We start from the raw sequence: 23,450 nt of genomic DNA on the forward strand, positions 1-23,450 counted from the left end.
CTGACAGGAAGGAAAATAAAAGGGAAGGATTCAGGGAAAACATGACACAGAACAGCAGCAAACCCTGAGACACGAGCGCACCCTTGTAGGAAAGGAAAGATATTCAGAGAAAACATTAATTACCCAGCCAAGAGCAGGCTCTGAGCTCATCAGAGAACAGGCTACACCTTGCTGTACAGTCAGATGTCACCAAGCATACATGAAATCCCGACCTGAACACTACTGCAACACAAAATTCCAAATCTGCTCTGTATCCTCACTCTCCTGCCTGGTTCCTGGGGAAGGAGCTGTTGGCCCTGGAGACGGAGCTTCAATCCTTCAGCTAATCTAGGTTTATCTTAGGATTTATGTTTGATTCCACACTCATCTGAGTAATGGAGCAGTTAATTGGTGCTGTGCCGTGCATGAACTGCAAAGAGAGAAACATAAGAAGCAGGAATTAAATTCTGCGCTGCACAGGAAGATGGATCCTTTCTGCATTCCTCGCAAATATGGTAATGAGATTTTAAAATTTCATAAGATACTCGAATGCAGTTTTTCCAGGGCCTTCTTTCACTGTGTTTAGTCAGATTTGGGCTAAAGTAGGAAACGGTGTTAAATGCTAAACCTGTCATCCCTGTCTCCAATAAACCTTTGTTTCAGGACTCAGGATCCCAGCTCCTGCCCCAGTCTCCTCTCGTTTTGGAAGCCATACAGCCACAGAAGAGGGAAGTTAGAGCAGACTCCAAGGTTCACACTGGCATCTCTGAACTCCACGTTTTTAAGCATCGCAACGCTGTAACAGGTTTATGAATAAATCAAGAACTACTTTAATTTAAAACACAAGTGCAAAGGATTCACAACTAAAGACAAGCAGGACTGTTTGTTTCAAATTATAAATCTTTTCCAAGCCCTGCTTTTTTTTTTTGCATTAAAAAAAAAGCAATATATCTGGAATACAGAAACGTTTTACATCAAAAAATTTCCAGTGCAGCTAAGGAGGAGCTTAATGAATTAATTTCAACCAACTCCATCAGCCCCAAACTTAGACATCCAGTCTACAGAAACCCCCTACGACCTCTCTGCCTGCCAAGGGTGAGAGAGAGAGTTATTTTGTCCTTCAGCAGGTGTCTGAACCAAGGGGATGAATCACCTCTGGAGCTGTTCCTCCAGGGTGTTCCTCTCCCCATGGGCTACAGAGCCAACCTACACGCTCTGCAGACCGGTTGGCAGCAGTGCAGATGAATTCCAGCCTAAATTACTTCAAGTAATCAACTGTGGCTTCAATTTTGAAGCAGGATCTGTAGCTGGAGCAAATAGCAGAGGACAGAGGTTATGAACAGCTTCTGCAGAAAACGCAGTTCTGAGGTCAGTTTCTGAGACAGCAGGACTGTCCTGAGAATAACTAAAAGTCCAAAACCTTGGTACCCATTGTTTCAAAACAAGATCCCAGTTCCACATGTACGAATATATTCTTGAGACCTCACAACAACACACACCACCACTGTACAATGTTAATCCCGACCTAGAGTCCAATTACCTTGAGGATCTCACCGATCAGAGAAGTGCAGCATACAAAATACCTAAAACTATGTTAAAATAACTGAAAGAGCTGTTTCGACAACCAGAAACCTTCCAGATGTAAAGGGCTGACGGGGAAGGGCAGACCAATAGCCAGACAGCAGCACACAAACACAAAAATCAGTCCCGGGATGTGCAGGAGAGCTCAAATATTTCCCTTTGGTCTCCTACAGCATCCCCAAAATGCTACCCAATAACTGCCCCAGGGCAGCACCTCTCAGCCTCTCCTGGGAGAAAGGACCTGGTGCCCGGGAACCAGACATGGGAACACGCTGTTCACATTCCAACCAGCTCACAAGGTGTTGCAAATGGTGAATCTTCAACCATAAGATCCTGGTGGTAAGAGCACCTGGCCTTCACAGAGTCCACTTTGAGGCCCAAATCCAAGGGTTTCCCCCTTCAAAAAACTTAAAATCATGAAATGGATTCAAGATTGACCACTAAACCATACGTATTCTGCAGCAAAAAGAGAAGCACGTTGATGCAAGAGAGCCACTTAGAAACAAATATATACATATCACATCTGCTCCCTAAGGAAGTGTGTGCAAGTTTCTAGGTCCACGTTCAACCAAAGGAAATTAAAATCATCTGTGAAAAGGTCTCAGAGGAAAAAAAAAAAGAAGTCTTTGTGCATTGAGAGTTCAAAGGTGTCTGTGCCCCAAAGTGAGTCAAGCTCACGGCTCCAGTGTACAATGAAGGAAACAAAGATCACATTTCTAGGTGGGAAATACCGTTCCAGCTCAGTAGTCAGCAGCCAGGGTGTGCAGAAACCCACAGACATTCAGGCACACAGCTTCAGACTCCACTTTCGGATGCCACCCTTCGGCAGCAGGGCTCCGCAAGCCATGGAATACCCGCTTTATCCTTGAGACAGGCCTGGTCTCACTCAGACCTCGTCTGTACTGATTGTCTTCAGCAAAGGAGAAGCCACAGGAGGCTGAGGATGCATGGACAGGATTCACATTTGTCCTCCAAAACAATCACTGGCAAGTTCCAAGCACCATTCACAGGTCGAGACTGCCTGGGCTCTTAATTTTTTCTCTATATATTTTTATAAACACTCCTTTTCCCTACAGTTTCCCCTCACATAAAGTCAGCAGGTGGAGGTTCGCTTCCTGTACTGCTGGATAAGGGGCACCAAGCACTCTGGGAGTCCTGTCTGGAGCAAAAAGGGGTGATCCAGAAGTTCTTGTGCCGTTGCTCTTTCCAGCGGATCCCGTGTCAACATCCTTTCCAAGAAGTCCCTCAGAACTGGGGAGGTCTGTGGAAAGGCAACCAACCAAGTCAACCCCGCAAATTTCTGTCACCACCGGGCACAACGCCTAGGTCGTTTTCTTTAGAATGGGATACAGTCAACTAAGACAAGACGGCCTGCCACGTCCTTCCATTTGGGTTACTTCTACCTCCCATTTTGTTACTTAAACGTTCCTGGATTTCAGCTCAAAAACTCTGCAGGATTCCTGCTACCTGGGCACATCACTTGGGTGGGAAGGGGGCATCGATCTATTCTTTCACTGGTCATACATTATGGAAAGGGAGTTAAACAGAGTTCTCCAACAGGTTCTGAGAGCCTGAAAAACCCTCATGGCTAACGGTACAAGAAGATGAACAAGCTGCAGAACAAGTACCAAAAGGCTGAATGACCTCACAGGTTTGTCCTTTGGAAAAGGTGTAAATGCCTGGGAGTAGCCAGCTCCAATCATCACTTCAAGACCCTGCACATCTCTGGCTGGTTTAATCCTCTCCGTTGTTAAAATGGACTAAAAAATGATCTTGGCATATGCTTATTTGTTTTAATGTTAATAATGACATCCAGCTAGACCGGGGGCATTTTCCCAGCTCTGGTTCACTTAGTAGATCCTGAAACACTGTTCACACAGACACTGCTCATCTCAGGAGCGCTCTGGAGGCCTTTGCATGGGACTGCTGGAGAAGGCAGCACACAGCTCGGGACGAGTGCCAGGATCCAGCCTGCATCCCCGTCAATAAGCCTGCCCACGCTTTAGCAATGCAGCAGGGATTATCCTCGGCGGCATCCCTTTAACCTGCTGCCCCCGGTCCCGCAGTCGCTGACCGCAGTGAGCCTGAGCTGGCACCAGAACAGAGGGCTGGATCCACAGCTGGAGCTGCACTCCAGCAGGACGCTGCGGAGGATGCCCACCCGCCTGTGTATCAGAGGTCTGCTGGAAGCCAGTTTGCTTCCCGGTACAAAGAGGAGCGGAGCAAGACCACAACCAGCTCTGGCTGCCACCAAGCAAAGTGTGACCCAGACCGGGATGGCTTTACAGCGCCCAAGGAGAGCAAGCACCAGGTTCAGAATGTGACCGTGAAATTTTAATTAGTGTTGCAAAGGCAAAAAGGAAAGAACAGCTGTTGATGTTGGAGTGTGTGCTGTTAGTTCAGCAGTCTACTCTCTTAAATAATTCAGTTTTAGCAGCTGCAGATGCTCTGATTAATTGGAAAGGCTGGGTAGCTCGGGATGCTGCAGAAGCTGTTTGATCTCAGAGGCTGGGCATGGAATGAAAGGAAGACTGCTTTATGCAGACACCGAAAGGTGATCACTATTTCTTATGTCACTGCTCCTTTTTCCTAAGAAACCATGGAGCCAAGTTCATCTTTGAGCTGCTGCAGCGTCTCCAAGACTTTTTGGATCTGTCCTGAGCTCTCCTGCTCTGACCATAATGCAGCCTTTGTAGTCCTGAAAGCCATGAAGCTGGAAACTCCCAAGAGCAGGGCCCCTCCTGTTCCCTTCCTTGGAAGATACGCCACTCAATCAACATCAGCAAGCTGGGAACTGCTGGGTCCACCTGAATCAGCTCTGACCTGCACTCTGCACATTCCCAGGAGCCCTCACACTGCCGGGGCTGTTCCCCAAAGCAGCCACCAGCTGTCAGCAGCAGCCTGCAGCCATTAAGACCCCGTGGCCAAAACTGATCCCCAAGAAACACGTCCTAGCAAGACCACTGCCACAGCCAGCTGTACCGGGAACAGCTGATACAGACGCCTGCCCATGATAACCATCAGCTTTACAAGTGTTTGGCAGCATGCTCACCCTGTGGAAGTTCTTCAGTTTGGGAGGAGGGCTGTCCCGGAGTCTCTTCATTGCCTGGACTGGAGAATCGCTGAAGTACGGGGGTTCTCCATCTACCATCTCTATCACCATGATGCCCAGGGACCAGATATCCACCTGTGGGACACAATGTCACATCAATACACACGCTCCAGAGGAGCAGGCCCTTGTTCTGTTGCTCGCACAAAGACCACAAACACCCCACCCGTGACAAACGGGACCAAGAAAGTCCAACGCTGAAGCCCTCAATGCTTTTGGGCTCCTTTCAGGAGTTTAACAGAGCTCAATTTTGCACCCAGGACTGAGCCATGCTGGTGTTGCAACATGTAAAAGTGTGCAAGTAACTGCTTGTACCACACCTGGCTGGCTGGTAAACAAAACTAGTCAGTTTGCTGCCACCTGCCCAGAACTCCAGAGCTCCCATGTCTGCTTTCCCTGACACGAGCCTCTCAGAGCTCACATCTCCCCCCCAACTCCTTTATGGAACTGATTGACTGATCCCTATCGTGTCACAGGCTGCTCCTTGCTCTCATCTGTCCACAGCAGCTACAAGTCTAGGCCAAGCTTTAGGTGTAAGAATAGAACAAGTTGATGCCTTGTTCCTAGAAGCAGAACAATCTGGTTTTCTACTGATTTAGGAAATATTGATGTCATCACCATCAAAGCTGCAGTCATAGCTGGGTTTATTTTCTAAATAGAATCCAGAGACTTCCTAGAAAAGCCAAGAGTTATTTTCCTTCTGACACTTCAGAATATTACTTGCTCTCCTGCTCTTGGGGAGGCGGTCCCTTACCTCGGTGGTGTATGGTATCCTTGCAATGACTTCTGGAGCCATCCAATAAGGAGTACCTACCAGGGATTTTCTTTTAGGTACATCTTTACTGATCTGAGCACAGAAGCCAAAATCAGAAAGTTTGACCTGTACAAAGAAAAAAAGCAACCAACCTTAAAAATAAGCCTTAAACAACACAGAGGGAAACGCTACAGACAAAGATGACAAAGAGAGTAAGAGGAGGACAGGAAAACAAGGGATTGGGAACAGAAAGGAAATAAGAGACAGAAGCTGCAGCAGCAGAAGACAGGAAACAATTTGTCCGAGGAAACACACCCTGCCATCCAACGTCAGAAGAATGGAGTCGCTCTTGATGTCTCGGTGAATGACCCCCTGAGAGTGGAGATAGGACAGAGCCTGCAGCACCGACTCGCACACTGTGGCAATCTGCTCCTCGTTCAGCCTGCGATTAGAGACAGGGGACTTGAACCGTGCGCAGCACAGTGCTCCTCCACAGGGGCACAGGGGGTTAAAGCACGGACACTTTGGATCCCTACGACAATTACCGCCTCACCTACACCGTTCTTCCATGTCTGTTACTGAGGAAAACATCTTTTACTGGATGGTTGACAAGTTTAAGTTTTCATAGGTTTAATACAGAAATTGCACTTTGAATTCTGTACCGAAGTTCATTCTGCAAGATGCTGTTTCAAGCAGCTCTGACGGGCAGCAGCACTGCCTGATGCCAAGGTGCTGCGGTAACTGGTGAGACAGCTTTTTCTTTTTTTTAAAGCAAATGCAATAAAGACATTATTCACAAGGCTTATTGTGCAACTGTATCCACAAAACATCCAAATGCATCACTTGACAGCGAATCCAGAGATCCTTTAGGTGTTTCCTGCACGCACTTGGGGTACACTCACACCTAACGAAAGGCAGCACAGGGAAGACAGCACTGACTTCTACCACTGTCAGCACATGGAATATGAGCCCCAAGAACCCCCTCTTTAGAAGCTGTTGCTGTTCAGAACAGCAATACAAAACCCTTCACAATCGAGTGAAAATGGTAGAAAATTCTCTCCTGTACCTGGGGACAGTGACAGCTCTGCACGTTTACACAGAGCAATGTTAGAAGTAAATTATTTCAAAAAACAGCTCAAGTACTCGATTTGACTGCTGTGGATTCTCAGCCTGCCTCCAGCAGTTGTTCCCAACAACCCCCGGTTGAGGAAAGAGAAATGAAACATCCTCAAATTTGGGTCTGCAAGTGAGCCTAAGGAGAAGAGAGCACTCGGAAGGCAGAACTGTGCAGTGAACCAGCACTTTCTAAACCCGTAACAATTCCTACACCATCAGCTGAGAAATCTACACTCGTGCTGCTTGTTCGGCACCCCACACCTTACCCTTCCAAAGCAGGACAGCTACAAGGTTGCAGCTGCCCTGTGCCACACTGATGGCAACTAAATCTGGAGGGTGTCAGGGGGCTACTTCTGCCTGTATCACTTAACCTGGAACGGGAGAGGGATTAAAGGCTACCTGGGGGGCTTCCCAGCACAGAACCCCGTGTTTTTAGGAGCAGTGCTTTTCGTTTCATAGTGCCTGAGCTGATCCACCTGAAAGCCCTGTGGTTCCAGAAGATCACAGGAGGTGCACTTTCACCCCGTCACGTATGGAATTTGGTTTCGGTCAAGTGACTGTGTAGTGTAAAACAGATTACAGGAGGATTACCTCGCTCCTGGAGATGTAAATCACTTATCCCCCTCAGCAAAAGTTTAATGACTGCAATGATGGTATTTTCCTTCCCGGGGAAAAACTGATAAAGGTTTGCAGCTTACTTCTGATAAATGTTGTGGTTATAACAGATCCTGCTTCCATCATGAGGAAAAAAAAAAGCATTCATTAACAGGTTCAAAGGAAGCTTCTTAAAACAAATCTAGGCTGAGGTCTCACTGGTGGATATAAATACACAGGCCCTTCACAGACCTCTTCATCACTTCTTATCTGTAATTCAGTAACAGCCAAGAGCTTCAAGAGTTTCAGTGGCCCTGTAAGCTGAAACTCAGCACTCCTCAGGATTAAACGTTGGCTTGCAGACCCTGAGATGCCTCTGAACTCGGCTCTGGAAGGGCCTGCCCAGGTGTCTCCAGGGCACTCCTTCCAGCTGGGGTTGCGGAGGCTACAGAGGACAATGTGGCTCTTGATGCCTCTCAAAATTGTGCTTCCAAAACACAAAACCCAACAGAGGAAGATACACACCTTAAACCCACCAGAGGACCTAGGCCAAGCATGCATGTGAACTAAAGATATACTGTAATTTAAAAAAACACTGAATACAATCATCAGTGCTAGCAGTAGTGCCTAACTGTAATCCAGTTAAGACCCTGAATCCTCCAAAAAGAAACTCTCATCCTGCAGGCCTGGTCAGTCTTTCCACTGGCACTCCCTGCCCCAGCCTCCAGCCTCGCAGGAGGAGGGTGCTCCAGAGTCGTGGGTAAGACACGATCACCATAACTGCATCATCAGAACACCTTCTGAGACGGCCCAGAGGCCGTCTGAGAACAACTTCTTTGCCCTGCAGAAATGCTTTGGGCGCTGTTGAATATGAGGCAATGCAGATAAGGAAACAAATTTAGGAGGGTGTCCAGGAGTTGCTATCTTTAGGCAATGAAATTTGAGAAGGAGCCCAGATCTTAAGGCTCTGTTGCACATCTCCAGAGGAGTTAGAGAGGTTGAGTTTGTGGGTAAGGTTGCACACCTGAAAACTATTTCTGCACTCTCTTTAATACTTATTCAATGAAGTTCCTGGCCAGGATTCAACAGACATAGTAAACAATACTTTTCATGAGTACTGTATTTTACAGGGAAGGTCATCGAGGGGATGACTAGTGGATATCAAAAGGGCTCAGTACTTTAAATGAGTCCCCTCTACATCAGAGCTATTATCACATTTTCAGAATGGATAACCGTTACAAACTGTATTGGTTTCAGGGCACTGCAAACGCAAGATCTCTGAGGGAACCCATTTGTCCCAGAAATCCCCGCTGTGCTGTTCTTGCTCTCCCATATTGATGTCTGGGATTTTGCTTTGTACCTGATCTGAGACACGATGTCTGTGAGGGCTCCTCCCTGCAGGAACTCCATCAGCACCCAGAGCTCCTCTCCCACGAGGTAGCTCTTGTACATCTCCACGACGTTGACGTGCTGATAGTCCCTCATTATCACCACCTGCAAAACCACAGTGGACAAGTGACCACCACAAAATCTCTCGCCGCACTTCATCTTTTCTAACGGAGTACACGCAGCCCTGCGACCGTAGCGCAGAGCCTCCATCCCCCCCGGCAATAGCTGTTCTTGGTACGAGCATCGTGCTACTAAAAGGAAGATGCTCCTGCTCTTCCCTTCCTTCTGCCACGCTGATTGTTCCAACGTGGACAGTGGAACCCCCGTCTTCATCACACTCACCTCATTGAAGAGGAGCTCCCGGCGCTGCTGCTTCCTCAGATCCATCATTTTCACGGCCACCTGGCGCCCCGAGTGCTTCTCCCGAGCGATGCACACGATTCCGGTGGAGCCTTCCCCGATCTTGATGTAATTCTCCAGCAACGTCCTGGGATCTCCCTGGTCCACAACCATCCTGAGGGCTGCTTTGAACTGCTCGTGAGTCACAACCACAGGGTCCTCGCCGGTTGGCTGCCCCTTCCCAGCAGAGTCCTGGGGCAGGTGGAGGTTGCTGGAACTGGTCTGGGTCTGCCGGTTCCTGGGGGACCCTGCTGGGGAGGGCCGGCCTGGTGGCACTGCCACTGCCTTCTCTGCGGTTGGGGACTTCTGGGGGGTCCCAGCTTCGGAGATCATCCTGGGGAACTCGGAGGCAGGTTGGTCTGGGGGGAGAGACTGGGCTTTGGCTGCAGGGCTGTGGGGGGATCCCCACTGCTGGGGCTTGAAGAAAGCGTTAGGCTTCAAGAATAACAAAGAGGAAAGTGAGAGACAAAAAGAGTGATGGTTGGATCAACGAGCAGAGAGACATGAGGAATCAGTTCTGTGTCATCCCACTCTGCCCCAGCACACCCTGGAGCAGACTGGAGCCAAGAGCTTCAGGTTCTTGTCTCCAGGTCTGCCCAACACATGGCTTCGATGAAGATCTCCTTAGATGCAGATCTTCAAGAATCCCTTAGGGAATGGGTGCTACGCTTTTGTGGCCTCCAAACTGAGGCAGTTTAAAGGGAACATGCTTTAAAAATACCACCAAGACACAAAACCCACAGGAAAAAAACCCAGCTGCTAAAAAGCATTCCAACTTTGCCACCAAAACTCAGGGGCAACCTGTGCTGCAGAGAATTTGAAAATCCTTTATCCCTCTGTGCCTCTGATCTTCCTTTGTACAAAAGGAGAGGGGATTCATGCCAAGGCTGTAAATCACTTTGATGTCTTGGCCTAATTCCCTTTGGGTAATTACACTCTGCCTACTGAAAACACTCTCTGCACTTTCTACTGGTACCTGCAGAGCATTCCTGTCGATCAGGCATGGAATTAGTTCTTTACTTTGGAAAAAGCACCAGGCCAGCTGGAGGCAGCCAACCTGAGACTCCAGCTACACAGAGCCACCTGCCACCTCACTGGCTTCAAACCGACCTAGAGTGATTTTGGATTAGCAATGCTCAAGGTTTTTCGAGACCTCCCACTCAAATGACAAGCAGGCCCAACCCTGTTCAGTGCAGGAGATGTAGTAAGATCACTGCCTGTGGGAATGTGGCTTCAGGATATGCATTCCCATGCCAGCAAGGATAAATACTGTCGTGCTAATGCTCACCCTGGAAATGCTGATTAATTAAAATTCAACAACATTTAGCAGGTGGGGTACAACATAAATTGTATACGTACATATGTATATGTAAAATATACATATTACGTGTATATAAATATATGCAAAGTAATAGTAGATCTGTCAAAGAAGCAACTTCAGAAAAAGCAAACCCATCATTTGTATTATAGGGCAAAATAGAAACTTCAAAGCAAAAAGCTTTTTCCCTCTCACAATTCAGAGAGATTATTAATAAAGTTAATAATATGGGCATGGGAACTGGAAACTGCCAATCGAGAATTTTTTACAAGAGCACTCATTCTCCCTGTCTCAGCCAGGGAATAATTGTGTAGGATTTAATTCTATGCACTTTGGGTTTTAATCAAGGATTTTTGTCAAGAGCAGAATCTGCATAAGCCTCACACACAGAGAGGGCCTGGAAGACATGATTTATCAGCATCAGGGCACAGCGCAAACACAACTGCCTGTCAGGAGTTCCTTCCTCCATGTACATCAGCTCCACCCCTGCAGTCCTGTGCTGGCATGCTCACAGCAACACAGAATTTATTTCCCAAATCTTGTTTTGTCTCAGGAGAGAGAAAAAAACCCCACGTTTTACATAACGCAGAGCACGCAGAAGGGCACACAACACGCATGCAAGCTCACACAGGTTTGCTTAGGCATGTGCAAGTCTTATTTCCTATCCTGTAATCTGATAGTCCCCGTGTACATGTTTTCTGTCTTGGGACATTTTGAGGTGTCACCGGTTCTCCCACTCCTTCCCTTCATAATGAAGATGCACTCAAACTTCCCATGGTGCTTTTCAAGGCACCACCTTCCCATTTCAGTTAGCAACCCAGCCTGGGGATCCCACCCCAGAGGTGGATGCTCCATCTCTGGACACGGTCAAGACCAGGTTGGAGCAGCCTGGTCTAGTGGAAGGTGCCCCGGCCCAGAGCAGGGGGTGGGACCCGATGGACGCTGAGGTCTCTACCAACCCAAACCAGTCTGGGATTCCACGATTCAGTTATATCCCTGCTCCTTTCATCTGCAATTACACATTTCTCACACATCAGCGGCTCCATCAGAGCAGGAGACCCAGGTTTGCACCACCAACTGTCCTCAGATGTTCTGGTAAGAACTTGTTAGATAGCCAAACACCAGGGATGGCACAGATCCCACACTGGAGTAGGGAGCTAGATTGGTCTTCAAGGTCTTCCCTACCCCTCTCCTCTGACAAACAGCTGGAGTTCAAACACTCCCAAGCACACCCACTTGGCTGGTAACTGCCGGTCCTGCTCCTGGAAGTGCTGAGCACAGCAAAGACACTCTCTCTGGGGAAGACAGAAGTGGCCAGGACTAGCTACTCAGGGGACAGGCCTCAAAGCAGCGTACATCAGCCCAGCGTCACTGAGACAGCAACCGGTGCAGTTTGCGTTACACAAGGACTGCATTCCTTCAAAACCCTCTCCCTTGGAAAGGAAACCCGCTGTGCCCAAAGCCTTGAGCCTGGATCCTCATGCAAACTGCAAGAAGCTGGACTGGAGACATGCCCTCCCTACAACACCCTGCAGAGCAGTCAGGCCGTTTTGGATGGTGTTCCTGTCATCGTCCTCCCAGTTCAGGCATTTCACAGCTGTTGGGAACCAGCCCAGCCCAGCACCAGCTTTGAAGCCACCAGACAAGCCGTGCAAAGAAGACGGCTGCAGAGTCAGCCCAAAATGGGAAAGAAGGAATGGCTGCATTTCCTATCCAGTACCAGGAACCAGAGATTTTCTCCAGTTTAACAAGAAATGAGTCATTCATTCAGGACGGCTTTCCTGGGGGAGCTGCGGCTATGAGCTGTCCCACCCTTTCCAAAACCCAACAGGCCGACTTCCTGTGTGACAGCACCGTGGGCGCTCACGCAAACCCTGCTGCTGTAGTGGCCTGGCAGGCACAGCTATAACCAACACCGCTCTCCCGAGGTAGAGCTGGCTTGTGCAGGCAGAAGAACGCAGCGCTAATGCAAATCGTGGCAATTTCCCAAATGGCAAAGGCTATTTGGTGCCAGCAGAACGGCACTGCAGTTACGCCTTTACCTCACAGAAGGTAATGACTAAGACCCCTCTTCCTTCCCAGCCCACGGTCCTGCAGCTCCGCCAAACCTTCTGCTGGAGATCTGGCCGCCATCCTGAGCTGTGCCTTGCAGCAGCTCATCAAGCTCAGGCGGACCACACATTTCCCCTGCCCAGGACTATTTTGATCCCAACATTAATCATAACAAGAACAGATGGTTGCCCGATGTTTGCAATGAAATTGGCTGCATATGCAACCTCCGGAAGCGTAAAGTCAACATCGCAGCCCGGTGAATAACTCTTACCTTGATCTGCAGGGGAGGACCCGGCTTGTTTGAGGTGCTGGAGGAGGGGAACACGCTGCGCAAGAGCCTCCTCTTCAGGCTGTTCTCCCGTGATTTGGAGTTGGGGCTGCCCTCTCCCGAGGGCCGGGCGTTGGGCTGCCGCTGGAGCCAGCCCTCCTCCGGGCTCTTCACGGCCTCGCTGTCCCCCGGCACGGCGGACACGTGCTGCAGGCAGCTGCCATCGGTGCCCTGGAACTCTGACGGCCCCAGGGACTGGGCTTTGGTCACCATCCCGTTGGGATGGGCCTGCCCTTCCAGGCGGGATTTGTAATCCGGCCACATGGTCTGCCTCCGGGCCACCTTGGACCCACCGTTGCAGTTGAGGTAGTTCCCATACTTGTCTGCCCAGTCTCCTTCAGGACTCTGAAGGTACATGTCCGGGGGTCTCTCATCGCCCAGGAGCCCAAGGGACTGCGCTCTCCTCCTGCTGGTGGGGCTCCTGCCCCTCAGAGTGTTCGAGCTGATGGCAGAGAGCTTCTGGATGTCATTGAGCAACCCAGAGATGTAGCCTTCCACTTCCACGGTGCTGCCCCGCACCACAGTCTGGGAAACACAGGGAAGGTGAGAAATGAGGTCAGAGTTGTAAGAATCAAGGCTCAGTTTATCTTGCCAAAGGCTAGATTTTGCACATATAGCCAAAGACGACTCGAGGAATTCAGGAAAAATTACCAATTTTTGTCTCTTGTTTCACCGTCCTTTACTGAGGGAAAAAGAGAGTCCTTGGGTTACATCCTGCTGTCGGAGCAGCAGTGCTGTCAGCCAGAACGGTCAATTCTGCTGTTGTGCTCACATTCTAAAAGACAATACTAGAGCAAAACTGGGATATTTCAACACTCCTGGCTTTCTTGTGCTGAAACTGTGTGACACTACATCACTAATGCACTCACCAAGCTCCTGAAATATTAGCTCTCAGAAGTCCCAGCATGCTGCAAGCTCGATTTGCAAAACTCACCTCTGCTGTGCCAACACAAGGTTCTTCTCTCCCTGAAGAGCTCTCAATAGCACTGAAATCAGTGTCCCTCAGTCTGCCTCTCTACAATTTCTGCTAATACATCCCAGTCCTGACCAGTGCAGACCGTGCTGTTCCAACTCTGCCTCCCTGCTCTGCTCTGCCAAGCTATTATAATTAAAAATGATGAACAAAGGGTCACAGCAGCTCACAACTGCCTTGTAAGCAAACGCTGAAGAACAAGGCTTCCATCCAAACAGGCACCAGCTCTGTACAAGTAGGACACTTGAAGCTGTTGGTATATTATGTAGTGTCCCACCTTGGTTTTTTCTGGAACTGAAAAGCTTACAGAAGCTTTTCCAGTGCTGGGAACCAAAATGTTTTTCATTTCTCCACAGAAATTCGCAGCACAGGATCACTCCTACACTTTCATGAACCTCTGCCTGAGGAAAGTCCTTCCCTGGAGTGACAGCAATCTCCTGTTTGCTAACTGAGCTCCAGGGATCTCCTAAACATGCTGAATTAATTACACTGAGACTAATACTTAGCTGGTGCAACACAGTAGCTCCAGTAATTTCACCAGAACACCACCACAGTGCACAAACGAGCACCTGGTTAGCTCAGCATCGGAGGATGAAAGGCAGAACAGAAGATTTTTGTTCAACAAGGTGAAGAAAGGACAACTCAGCTCACTCCATGGCGCACACACTAGCTGCAGCTGGAAATTCTGGTCTTTACTCCTACTCTCTCACCACACACACACCCCCTCTTCCTCCACAGCCCAGCCACTGCCGTGGAACAGTGTGCTGGGGACATGAACTTATTGTCCAAAATGGACTAAAGTCATTCCGGAAAGATGTCGGTATTCTCAAAATTAGAAGTCTCCAACAACACACTACGGCCTCTCCAGAAATTCCACTGCAGCGCTCTTCTCCCCTTCTGGCTAAAACTCCCTAGAATCAGACTCAGGTCACTCCCATGAAGTCAGACCTAACCCCAGCAGACAAGGAAGATGGGAGTTAATCTTGCTTTGCTGCTGTGTTTAAGGACTGCATCAGATTTACGAGGAAACATCCAAATTTGAGCCATATCTTATATGGAGTGCTCTTACGTAGCTCATATGCCTTACTGACCAAAACTGAGAAATTAAAACAAGAAAAACACCTTTTTATAAGCTACACACAAACCCAGGAACTACTCTGATAATTGAATCCAGGACTATATACGAGGGCTTGGCCAACTAGCACTTGGAAAAACAAAACAAAACACCAAAAAAAACCCCACCCCACCGAATTGATTGGTATAATTGAACAGTAATTAATTCAAATGGAGTTTACCAGAAACAGTCAACTTTGTTATGCAGTCTATGAGAGTATTTGCATTTGGAATTACTGGGAAAAACAGCGATAGTTTAAGATGATCCTTTAGTTTTTAAAGCCTGTTGGGTATTCTTTCCTTGTTCTCTGAAGGATTTGCATCTCCTTTCAGCTTTTACCACCCGTGGGTTTAGTAAGTCAGACATGAAAGTTCTGGCCAGCATAAGGCTCAGGGCAAACTCCAGGAAATCTCTTCACACACATTTCTGTTTCAACAGTGATGGCTCAACATTATTTTGTGAGCATCCATTGCCTAATACTTGAGGAAACTTGGTTTGCTCTGGAAACTCCGTCGTTGCAGTGTCCAGAACCTCACTGAAGCCAAGATACAGGGGAGTGATATCACTTCTCCCTTACCCAAAGCCCCCCACCCTGTGGTTAATGAAAATCAGGTTGCTTGACATGATTATTTTCTTGATAAATCCATACTGGCTGCCAGCTATTACCCTGCTATCTCCTTGGAAGTGGCTGCAAATAGATTACTTGCTTATTTGTTCCAGTCTCTTTCTGGGGATAGAAATTATTCTGACTGATCTGCAATTCCTTGAATTTCATTAGGCCCAGCTGACTTGAAAATACGCAACTTCTTAGCTAAGTCTCATTTCTGTTCCTGTTCTTTTCTTATTCCGGCCTGCATTCTCATTCCTCCATGCTCACGCTAATTGTCAGCTCACTGATCACACTTAATGAAGACCAGAGAAAAATCATTAAACACTTAGGAATTCTCGGTGTCATCTGTTAACTTTCTTCCAAAACCAAGAATGAACGAATTCTTTCCTTCATCCTCCTCCTCAGTGCACTCATGATGCGTCCTTAGTGCCCTTTATGCTCTTTGAGAATAACATCTCTTTTTGTGCCTTGGCCTTCCAGTTTTGCTCCTACACGAATTTCTTTTCTCTTTGCCCTTTATAACTTGACCTAGTTTCCACCCTTCTGAGCAATCCTCCTGCAGTTTAAGCTCATTACAGAGCTCCTGATCTAACCAAGTTGGTCTCTTATTACACATTTTATCTCTCCTCTGGATTGTGCTCCTATCCTCTACTACATTTTGAACCTCAAAGCACATTCAGGACACCAGGAAATACCTTCTGCCTTTTTTTAACCTATTCTTCCTAAGCGAGTTTTTCTTTTATAAACCAGCATTCTTCTCTTGGTGGGCCATCTCATTTGCAGGTTTGATTATGTACTAAAGCTTACATTAAATCAAACATAGTCTCCTTTAGTCCCCGTGTTTTAAGCATCTGTACGCAAAAAGCGAAATATATTCATCAGATAGCCAAATCTTTCTTATATCCCTCCTAGAACCCAAGTATCAACATCTCTGTTTTACAATGCACCTTTCAGATTTTAGGCCCCTGAAGGTTTTGGTTTGTTTTTTTTTTTTTTTTTTTTTAACTGGGAACAAAAACTTCCTCCAAGCAAGCAAGACTTTAAGCACAGTATTTCTGTCGCCACCTTCCATTTCCTTTCCTGTGAGGTCACCACAAAGTTGCCTTTTCCCACAGCCTGTTTCTCCAGATGCCAGTACCAGCAGCCATCTAAACACACCCATCTACAGGAATCACTTCTTTTTCCTCGCTGAAGGACGTTGTCCCATCACTATGTCCCACTTTCCACTAAAATGCTGGTTTATCAACCATTTTAGTCCAGACCCTAGTTTAGTCCTTATTGTCCTCACTTGTCCATGAAAAGCAAGGCAGTGCTACAGGGCTCTCTCTCCCACTTAGGCTTCCCTGGCAACTTAATTACTAGCCGAATTTGCTCTACCCTGGAGAATCACAAACTTGCTAAAACAGGTCTCTCCACAAATTCTTCCCTTGGCTTCCCTGTACAACAGCTGAATGCATCCCGGGTCCTGCCAGCTACCACAGGAGCTTTCACAGGTCCCCGTCACTGTGACAGGCAGCCAGCTGGTTATTTCAACACTGACAGCAACAGGTCAGGATCCCACTGTCCTTATTCCTGATGAAGTTACTATCAACCCTGGGCTATCAAAGCCTGCTGCCCACTGAATCCCACACATATACCACCCTTAGTCCCATTTAGAGGGCACCAGGAACAGTGCCTCAGCTTGGAGGAACAGGAAAGATCTGTCTCCCTCCCTTACCTTCATAGGCTGGAGCTGCATCCTCGTGATCCTCGAAGGGTCTACCACCGGCTTGGGGCGCCTCAGCGTGTCCAGAATATTCTGCCATTGAGGTGGCAGGCCCACAAATTTGCCCTCCTTTGGGTCAAAGGAGGTGTGGACACGGTGCTCAAAGTTCTGCGGGGCCGAGATCTCCGGGCGTTTCTTCTTCTTCTTACGGAACATGGTGCCTGGAGGGGAGAAGGCAACATCATCACTGCCTGTCTAGGGCTGAAGTGCCTGAGCAGTCAGATCAGGTATCTAATCAGAATCTATCAATTCTACAGGTTAATTATGCTGTATTGAGAACTTTTCCCAGTAAAAAGCACTTCTATCAGGAGTTGATCACCTGCCTTTACAGATGAGGAAACAGGCCCCCAGAGAGCGATGATTTTGCCCAAGGCCACCTTGCAGGTTCATGGCTCAGGTGAGATTTCCAGTGACTTCCTTTATTTCTACAAATTCATAATGGCTGACAAAATGATTTACAAAGTAATTAAGAGATACATATTTGTATTTTACCTGCTTGCACCTACATTAAGTGGCCTTGGAGTCCAGCCAGTCAGACACCACAAGCCTGAAATTTAAGGTGGCTACAAAGAGGTCTCAGGTTGTGTTCTCCCTGCTTACTCCAAGTAATATCCATTCGGTTCCCATTTAAAGACAGCAGGGCTGTTGCCTGAGGAAGAGCTGCCTGAGACTGACTCTGGATCTCTGTTTTTCTTGCTTAGACATAGGGCTCAGGAGGGAGAGAGGAGGTGGTAGGTGGAAATCAAACTCTGTCAGCAGGTAGCTGAAGAAGCTAAAATTAAAAACTAAGATTCTTTTCCCTTGGGGGCTGAGAGAGACAGCTTGTGTGAACAGCCAGTGCAAGTGCAACACACCAGAAGCACCTAACACTGAAATACACCCAAACACAGGAGACTTCAAAATCAGAATTAAGAGTTTTTAACCAAAAAAAGATACTTAGATAGAAAGCTAAGAGATTGGACCTTTCTGAAATCAGGAAGATATGAAGGGAAAGGAAGAACTGGAGTTCTGCATGCAGTCAAGAGGTGGGAAAGCTGGAGGACTGCAGTGGATTGACACAACCTCTCCACAAAAACCAGACAAGGAAGACAGGGTGAGGTAAAGAGATTTTCTGTGGAGAGCCAGGTTTTTTCACAGTGGGGAGTGGTGGGAGTGAGAGACAGACAGGCATAAATCAAAACAGGAGTGGTCCCAACGACGTAGAAGGAAAAACTTTCCTGTGACCAGGAGAGCCCAACATTGGAGCAGCCTGCCCAGACAGGCTGGGCGGGCTCCATGCTCAGGGGTTTGCTCTCAAAGCCAAAGCCCTGAGTAATCCAGCCTGACCCTCCAAGCTGACCCTGCCTTGAGCTGGGGGCTTGGGCTGCACCTCTCAAGGTCCCTTCTCCCCTGAAATGTTCTATGACTCTATTCACTGCTTTGGGAAAAAGCTGCACAGTTTGGTTTTTTTTTTTTAAGCAATTAACATCCGCCAGTAAACGAAAATAACATTTATATGTTCTTGCTTTTCCACAGACAAGGTTACTATTGGCAGTTGAGTCTCAGTAACACTGCTTACAGCCATGAATGCTATCTCTCCCCTGACATCAGGCTGAGGATTTTTGCCACTTAATCTTCAACTTTGTAGCACTCTTCCCCTGTACAGGACCTCAGCCTCCAACTATTTGTGCTGAATAAATATTTACAAGGGTCAGAGAGACAGACCGCAGAGAGAGATAACCCGCTGTGTAGTAGACATGAACACACTCCTAGAGGACACCAGTCTCCAAAATCAGCACATCACAGTGAAAACTATGTCAAACATTTTCCAGGCTGTCCCACTCTAAACTTGTTTAGGGAGCAAAGTGCAGCCACCAGCTGAACAATGACTTTGCTCCCTGTGGTGCTAGACTGGGGTCTTGAAAATCCAATACACAGTGGCTTCCAGTTTGGTTTCCATGATCCTGAAGTCACAGGGATAGGAAGTGTCTGTGTGGCAGAGAAGGACCTTTGCCCCACCTAAGCCCCAGTCACGCAATCCATCCGTGGTGAAACACCAATTTCACACTCACTGCCCGTTGTGACAGCCCACTGGAGATACCTCACAGGCGAAAAAGAAAACAAAAGGCAAGGAAACAAACAAACCAGGCCACCCAAACAAACAACAAACCCCAAACAAACAAGAAAGCACTTAGAAAAGAGGCTGGAAGCAACTGCTCTGCCTAGAAGAGATTTTGCAGCCAGAATAATCTTTGCTTAGAAGAAGCTCAAACCCAAATTCATCTTAATGGAGAGCTTATGAGAAGGGTGTCTGTGCTCCTGGTCTGTATTGCAGCTCCCCAAACACGGTGAGTCATTTCTCAGGCCCCTAAGGTGCTGCTTATTAACTAATAATCAAGACTAAACTCAGAGGGCAATTCTTTATGGGAAAAAAATGTGCAGACAATCCCAGGAAGGAAAGATACTCTAATAGCTTGTGGTGTTAGTAGTGCTCAAACCAACAGCTGGAGCTGCTGAGGAGCTTCAGAGCCTCCCAGGAAAGCAGGGAGTATCCCTGTAGCATTACAGCAAGTGGTTCAGTTCTGAATCCTTGACTACATGTGAATTGTGACAGCTCCTTGATCCACCTTGACCCAGCCACAGCAATCCCAGGGATCTTACTATTTCAACCAGTACCTCCTCTGCTCCTACTCCCACTGCTTCGTAATGAGAGGATACCCAGGGCACAGCAGAAAGTCTCAAGTTTGCTCTTTTAAGCGCTTCATGTGGCAAAGGGTCCTGTAAAACAGGGTCTTGCAAATGCCACAATCATTAGCACTTGTAGCATCCATGGTTTTCTGAACCCATCAGGTATTTCCCCGTAAGGAGAATGATTCTAGCTTAAGTGCTTCAAAATGCAAAATTTTAAAGCCCAGGTGATGTTCTGGCCCCAACCAGAGCAGTGGCTCTATTTCACCATCTCAGTTTGCAGAAGCATAAGCACAACACTACATTTGTATATTTACATAAAATCCCTATCCCTGACAATCGACACGTGGACTACACCTGGATCCCATAGCCAAAAGCATGCTTCCAAAACCCAGAAAGGAGCACCTGCTGAGTTCGTGGTCAGTTTTAAGCAACCGGCTGGCACGGCATCTACCTTATTAGCTTAAAACAGACAGCTTAAAAACAACAAAATGTAATCAGCTCCAAATACAACACACCCCTGGGCAGCCAATAGCATTTGAATTGTATGGTCAGCATCAATCCCTGATTATAAAGAGATCAGACAGGTGGTTTAAAGGTAAACTGCATTAGGATCAAATGAAATACATACACTAAAAATAGTTATTTGAAATTCAATGAATTCTAATAATCTTGGTAGGTTTTGCATCTCACTGAGGAGGTCTGTATTTAACCAGTCTCCTTTCACTTTGTGGTTTTCATGCAAGACCTATTTACTTGTATCTCCGATACCCAGCTAAAGATTGTTTATTGTTAAATAAAACACATAAAACCAGGCCTTTTCTAAGTCAGTGAGAAATTCATAAGAACATTTTAAGCATACAAGATTTTGTAAATCAAGCCTAACCTGTATTTAAACATAGACAGCATCCCTTTAATATAACAACACAAATACCGTGACACTGATTTTATAATAATCTACCAGACTTTAGTCTTTCATTCAGTGCTGACAACTGTACTGTAAGAAATGTCACAAACATAAATAATAAAAGTCACTACCACAAGACAAAAGCAGTCGGAGATTGAAATTCTCTCAGCGATCCATTCCTGCTGCCTGGGAAACCACGTTAGGGTTTTTCAACTCCAGATATAGCTGTTCCTGGATGATACAGTTCCAAAAGCTGTCACATCTGCCAGTGAGCACGAGAAAAAAATCCCACAGCCAGCAGATCCAGAGCAGGGGGAGGGATCAACTGGGAAGGAGGGGCAAGAAGAGAGAGGGGTCAGCCTCAGATGAGAGGAAGGGGTGGGAAGATTAAGGATGGAAGGGGAACGAGAGTTACTAAGGAGAAGAGGAATGGGTGGGAGACCGGCAGTCCGAGGAGGGGGGCACAGAAAAGAAGCAACATCACCCGGAGGAAAAAAAAAAAAAAAAAAGAAAAAGTAGATAAATGTTATCAGGAGTGGCTCGTTCCAACGCCCAGACAAAGGCAGCAGCGTGCACTGCCCGTTCACCCGACCTGCCTCCACCCTGCTCACGTCCAGCCACACGTTCCACCAGGACACCGCGCCGCACGGACCCGGGCTCATACCCTCCCTCGCTCACACATGCACTTGATGATAGCACGGCAGCACAGAGCTACTTCAGTCTCACTTGTGCAGTTTCCAGTTAAAAATAAGCTCTCCCTCCCCCTCCTTGCTGCAGCGCTGAACTCGCTCATCGGCTCATTGCGTCGCTATCGCAGATCTGGACGCAGCTCCCTACATTCCTGCTGCCCCGGACGAGAGATAACGCTTGGTCCCTGGGCTCAGGAAAGCCATTCCCATCATTTCCAAGTCCTCCCACAGCTGATCTGCCTAACTGCTCTGGCCAGCTCCAAGAGGAGAGGGAGAGAAGAACTCTTCCTACAAGACCTGAGGAACTGCAATATGCAGATTGAGTTTGCAGTAGGAAGGTGGAGATCCCAGAGAACCCACCAATTAAAAGGAAAAATGTATTTCCATACTCTGCTACTCAGGTCGCTGTCATGTGCTGCATTTGAAATGGATTACAGGTTAACTAGGCCATTATCCATGCATGTCATATGCATGTGTTCACACAAATGTACGTGTGAATACGCACGCGTGGAATTTCACTGCATCCCATACCTTCTAAAATACTCGTGTTTGCCTTCCTGAGGTTTCCAACACTCTTATTATTTATCACAAGCCATAAATGATCATAGCAGTTTGCAAACAAAGGGAAATGACAGGTTAGGTCCCTGAAGAGCTGACAAACCCAAATGTGACTTCACGCAGCAAGGAATGGCAACAAGGGTCAGTGAAAGGGAGAAAGAAAAGCCAAACGGTCCAAAATCCAAAACAGGATCCATGAGCACCGCCCTGACGCCTTCCACATTTGTCTGCAATTTTAGTTTTAGAAATACTGGTTGAAGTACTTCTATTCCTCCTAAAGAAAGAGTGGGTATTTCCTTGCTGTGCTATCCCTTTCCTCATTTCAAGTCCTTTCCTTTCTCCCTCACCAGCCCCCCATGGCAAGGCTGCGTGTTGGAGCAAAGCAACAGCACAGCAAACTGATGTGATGCTCTAAATCCTGCCCAAACTCACATGAGAGCACAGATTAATATTACATTAGAAATAGGCTTAGGGAGAGACATATTTGTTACATTGGTGGGTTTATTTCTGAGGAATGAGAAGAACAGCCCGACTGGCTTGACATTTTTTGCCTGCCTCCACTGAGCGGGGTTTGAAGGCTTCTGAAGGCTTTGGTGCTGCCTCTCTCTCCCCTGCTCCATTTCCTTGCTCATAAACTAGGACTAAAACCTAAAACCCAGTGAACGCCTATTTGCTCAGCTTGTTTGGGACGCTGCTGGGTTACATACTTTTAGATGTGTTTTAGCTATACCATACCAGACTCATTCTGGCACCTATATAAAAGCACTCGCAAAGAAAAGACCTCTTGAACTTTCCAAAACCAGCACAGGCATGTCCCAAATGCTAATGGGCTTTATCCCTTGACAAATAACAAAGTTCTCCACTATTTACAGTCCCCTAGAAATCCCAGCTGAAGTCACCATCCCATTGTGCCCATTGTGTCTGTCTCTGAAGTCTGGCCCCACCCTCTAGAGGTCTCATCTAAACACAGGAAAGGTGAGGAAAGGGAATTATTATCCTCATTTGCAGATGAGACAGAAAAAAAAAATTACTAGCCCAGTTTCTTCCCACCTATGTCTAGATTAGCAGATCTACAACATCTCCCGGGTATGTCTCCTGGCTGCTTTTTAACTTTACATCAAGGCCAGATCCAGGCCCAACACACCCTGGCTTCCACAGGGAGAAAACACGGGCGCAGAGGCCAAGACACACTCTGACCACGGGTCTGATCTGGACACCAGCACGCAGCAGCACTGACGGAAATCACACCCAAACCTCAGCTGCAGTCCAGTGCCTTCATTACAAGACCAGCCCTTCCCACCTGGGCTCAGTGTGTGAGAGGGTACAGCCACCAAACACTGCTGCAGCACCGGGGAAGGCGGCTCACTCATCGTGTCCTTGGCACGCAGAGCCAGCGGGACATGTGCTGCAGGTCACCAGGCTGAGACCAAAGCCACAACAACCCTGACCCTTTTCCCTCGCCTTTTACGTGATTCGTGTGGCTTGTGTCCTGTTCTGGCTATACCAAACCATGCTGTGCTGCCCTTCTGACACTCATCTCACACCTAC

The 23,450-nt window shown here is 47.5% G+C and overlaps 1 protein-coding gene across 9 annotated transcripts in view; it reads right to left on the reverse strand.

The window, feature by feature from the left end:
• Positions 1 to 23,450, reverse strand: part of PAK6 (p21 (RAC1) activated kinase 6) — a 45,770-nt gene that overhangs the window by 3,056 nt on the left and 19,264 nt on the right. For 7 of the 9 annotated variants that reach the window (XM_066187080.1, XM_066187086.1, XM_066187085.1 and 4 more), the window contains 8 exons: positions 17,034 to 17,242; positions 12,563 to 13,144; positions 8,865 to 9,356; positions 8,494 to 8,627; positions 5,739 to 5,865; positions 5,424 to 5,549; positions 4,613 to 4,747; positions 7 to 2,821 (listed from right to left, as the gene is read on the reverse strand). In XM_066187080.1, coding sequence (XP_066043177.1) covers positions 2,654 to 2,821; positions 4,613 to 4,747; positions 5,424 to 5,549; positions 5,739 to 5,865; positions 8,494 to 8,627; positions 8,865 to 9,356; positions 12,563 to 13,144; positions 17,034 to 17,237 — 1,968 coding nt within the window. In that variant the 5' untranslated portion in view covers positions 17,238 to 17,242 and the 3' untranslated portion in view covers positions 7 to 2,653. Of the gene's footprint in view, positions 1 to 6; positions 2,822 to 4,612; positions 5,550 to 5,738; positions 5,866 to 8,493; positions 8,628 to 8,864; positions 9,357 to 12,562; positions 13,145 to 17,033; positions 17,243 to 23,450 lie in introns of those variants that run through there. The other 2 variants (XM_066187087.1, XM_066187088.1) reach the window with 2 other exon arrangements.

The sequence above is a fragment of the Chamaea fasciata genome, unplaced genomic scaffold (assembly GCF_029207755.1).
Source record: "Chamaea fasciata isolate MVZ Bird 193981 ecotype frontalis unplaced genomic scaffold, bChaFas1.0.hap1 SCAF_7, whole genome shotgun sequence".
Classification (NCBI taxonomy): domain Eukaryota; kingdom Metazoa; phylum Chordata; class Aves; order Passeriformes; family Sylviidae; genus Chamaea; species Chamaea fasciata.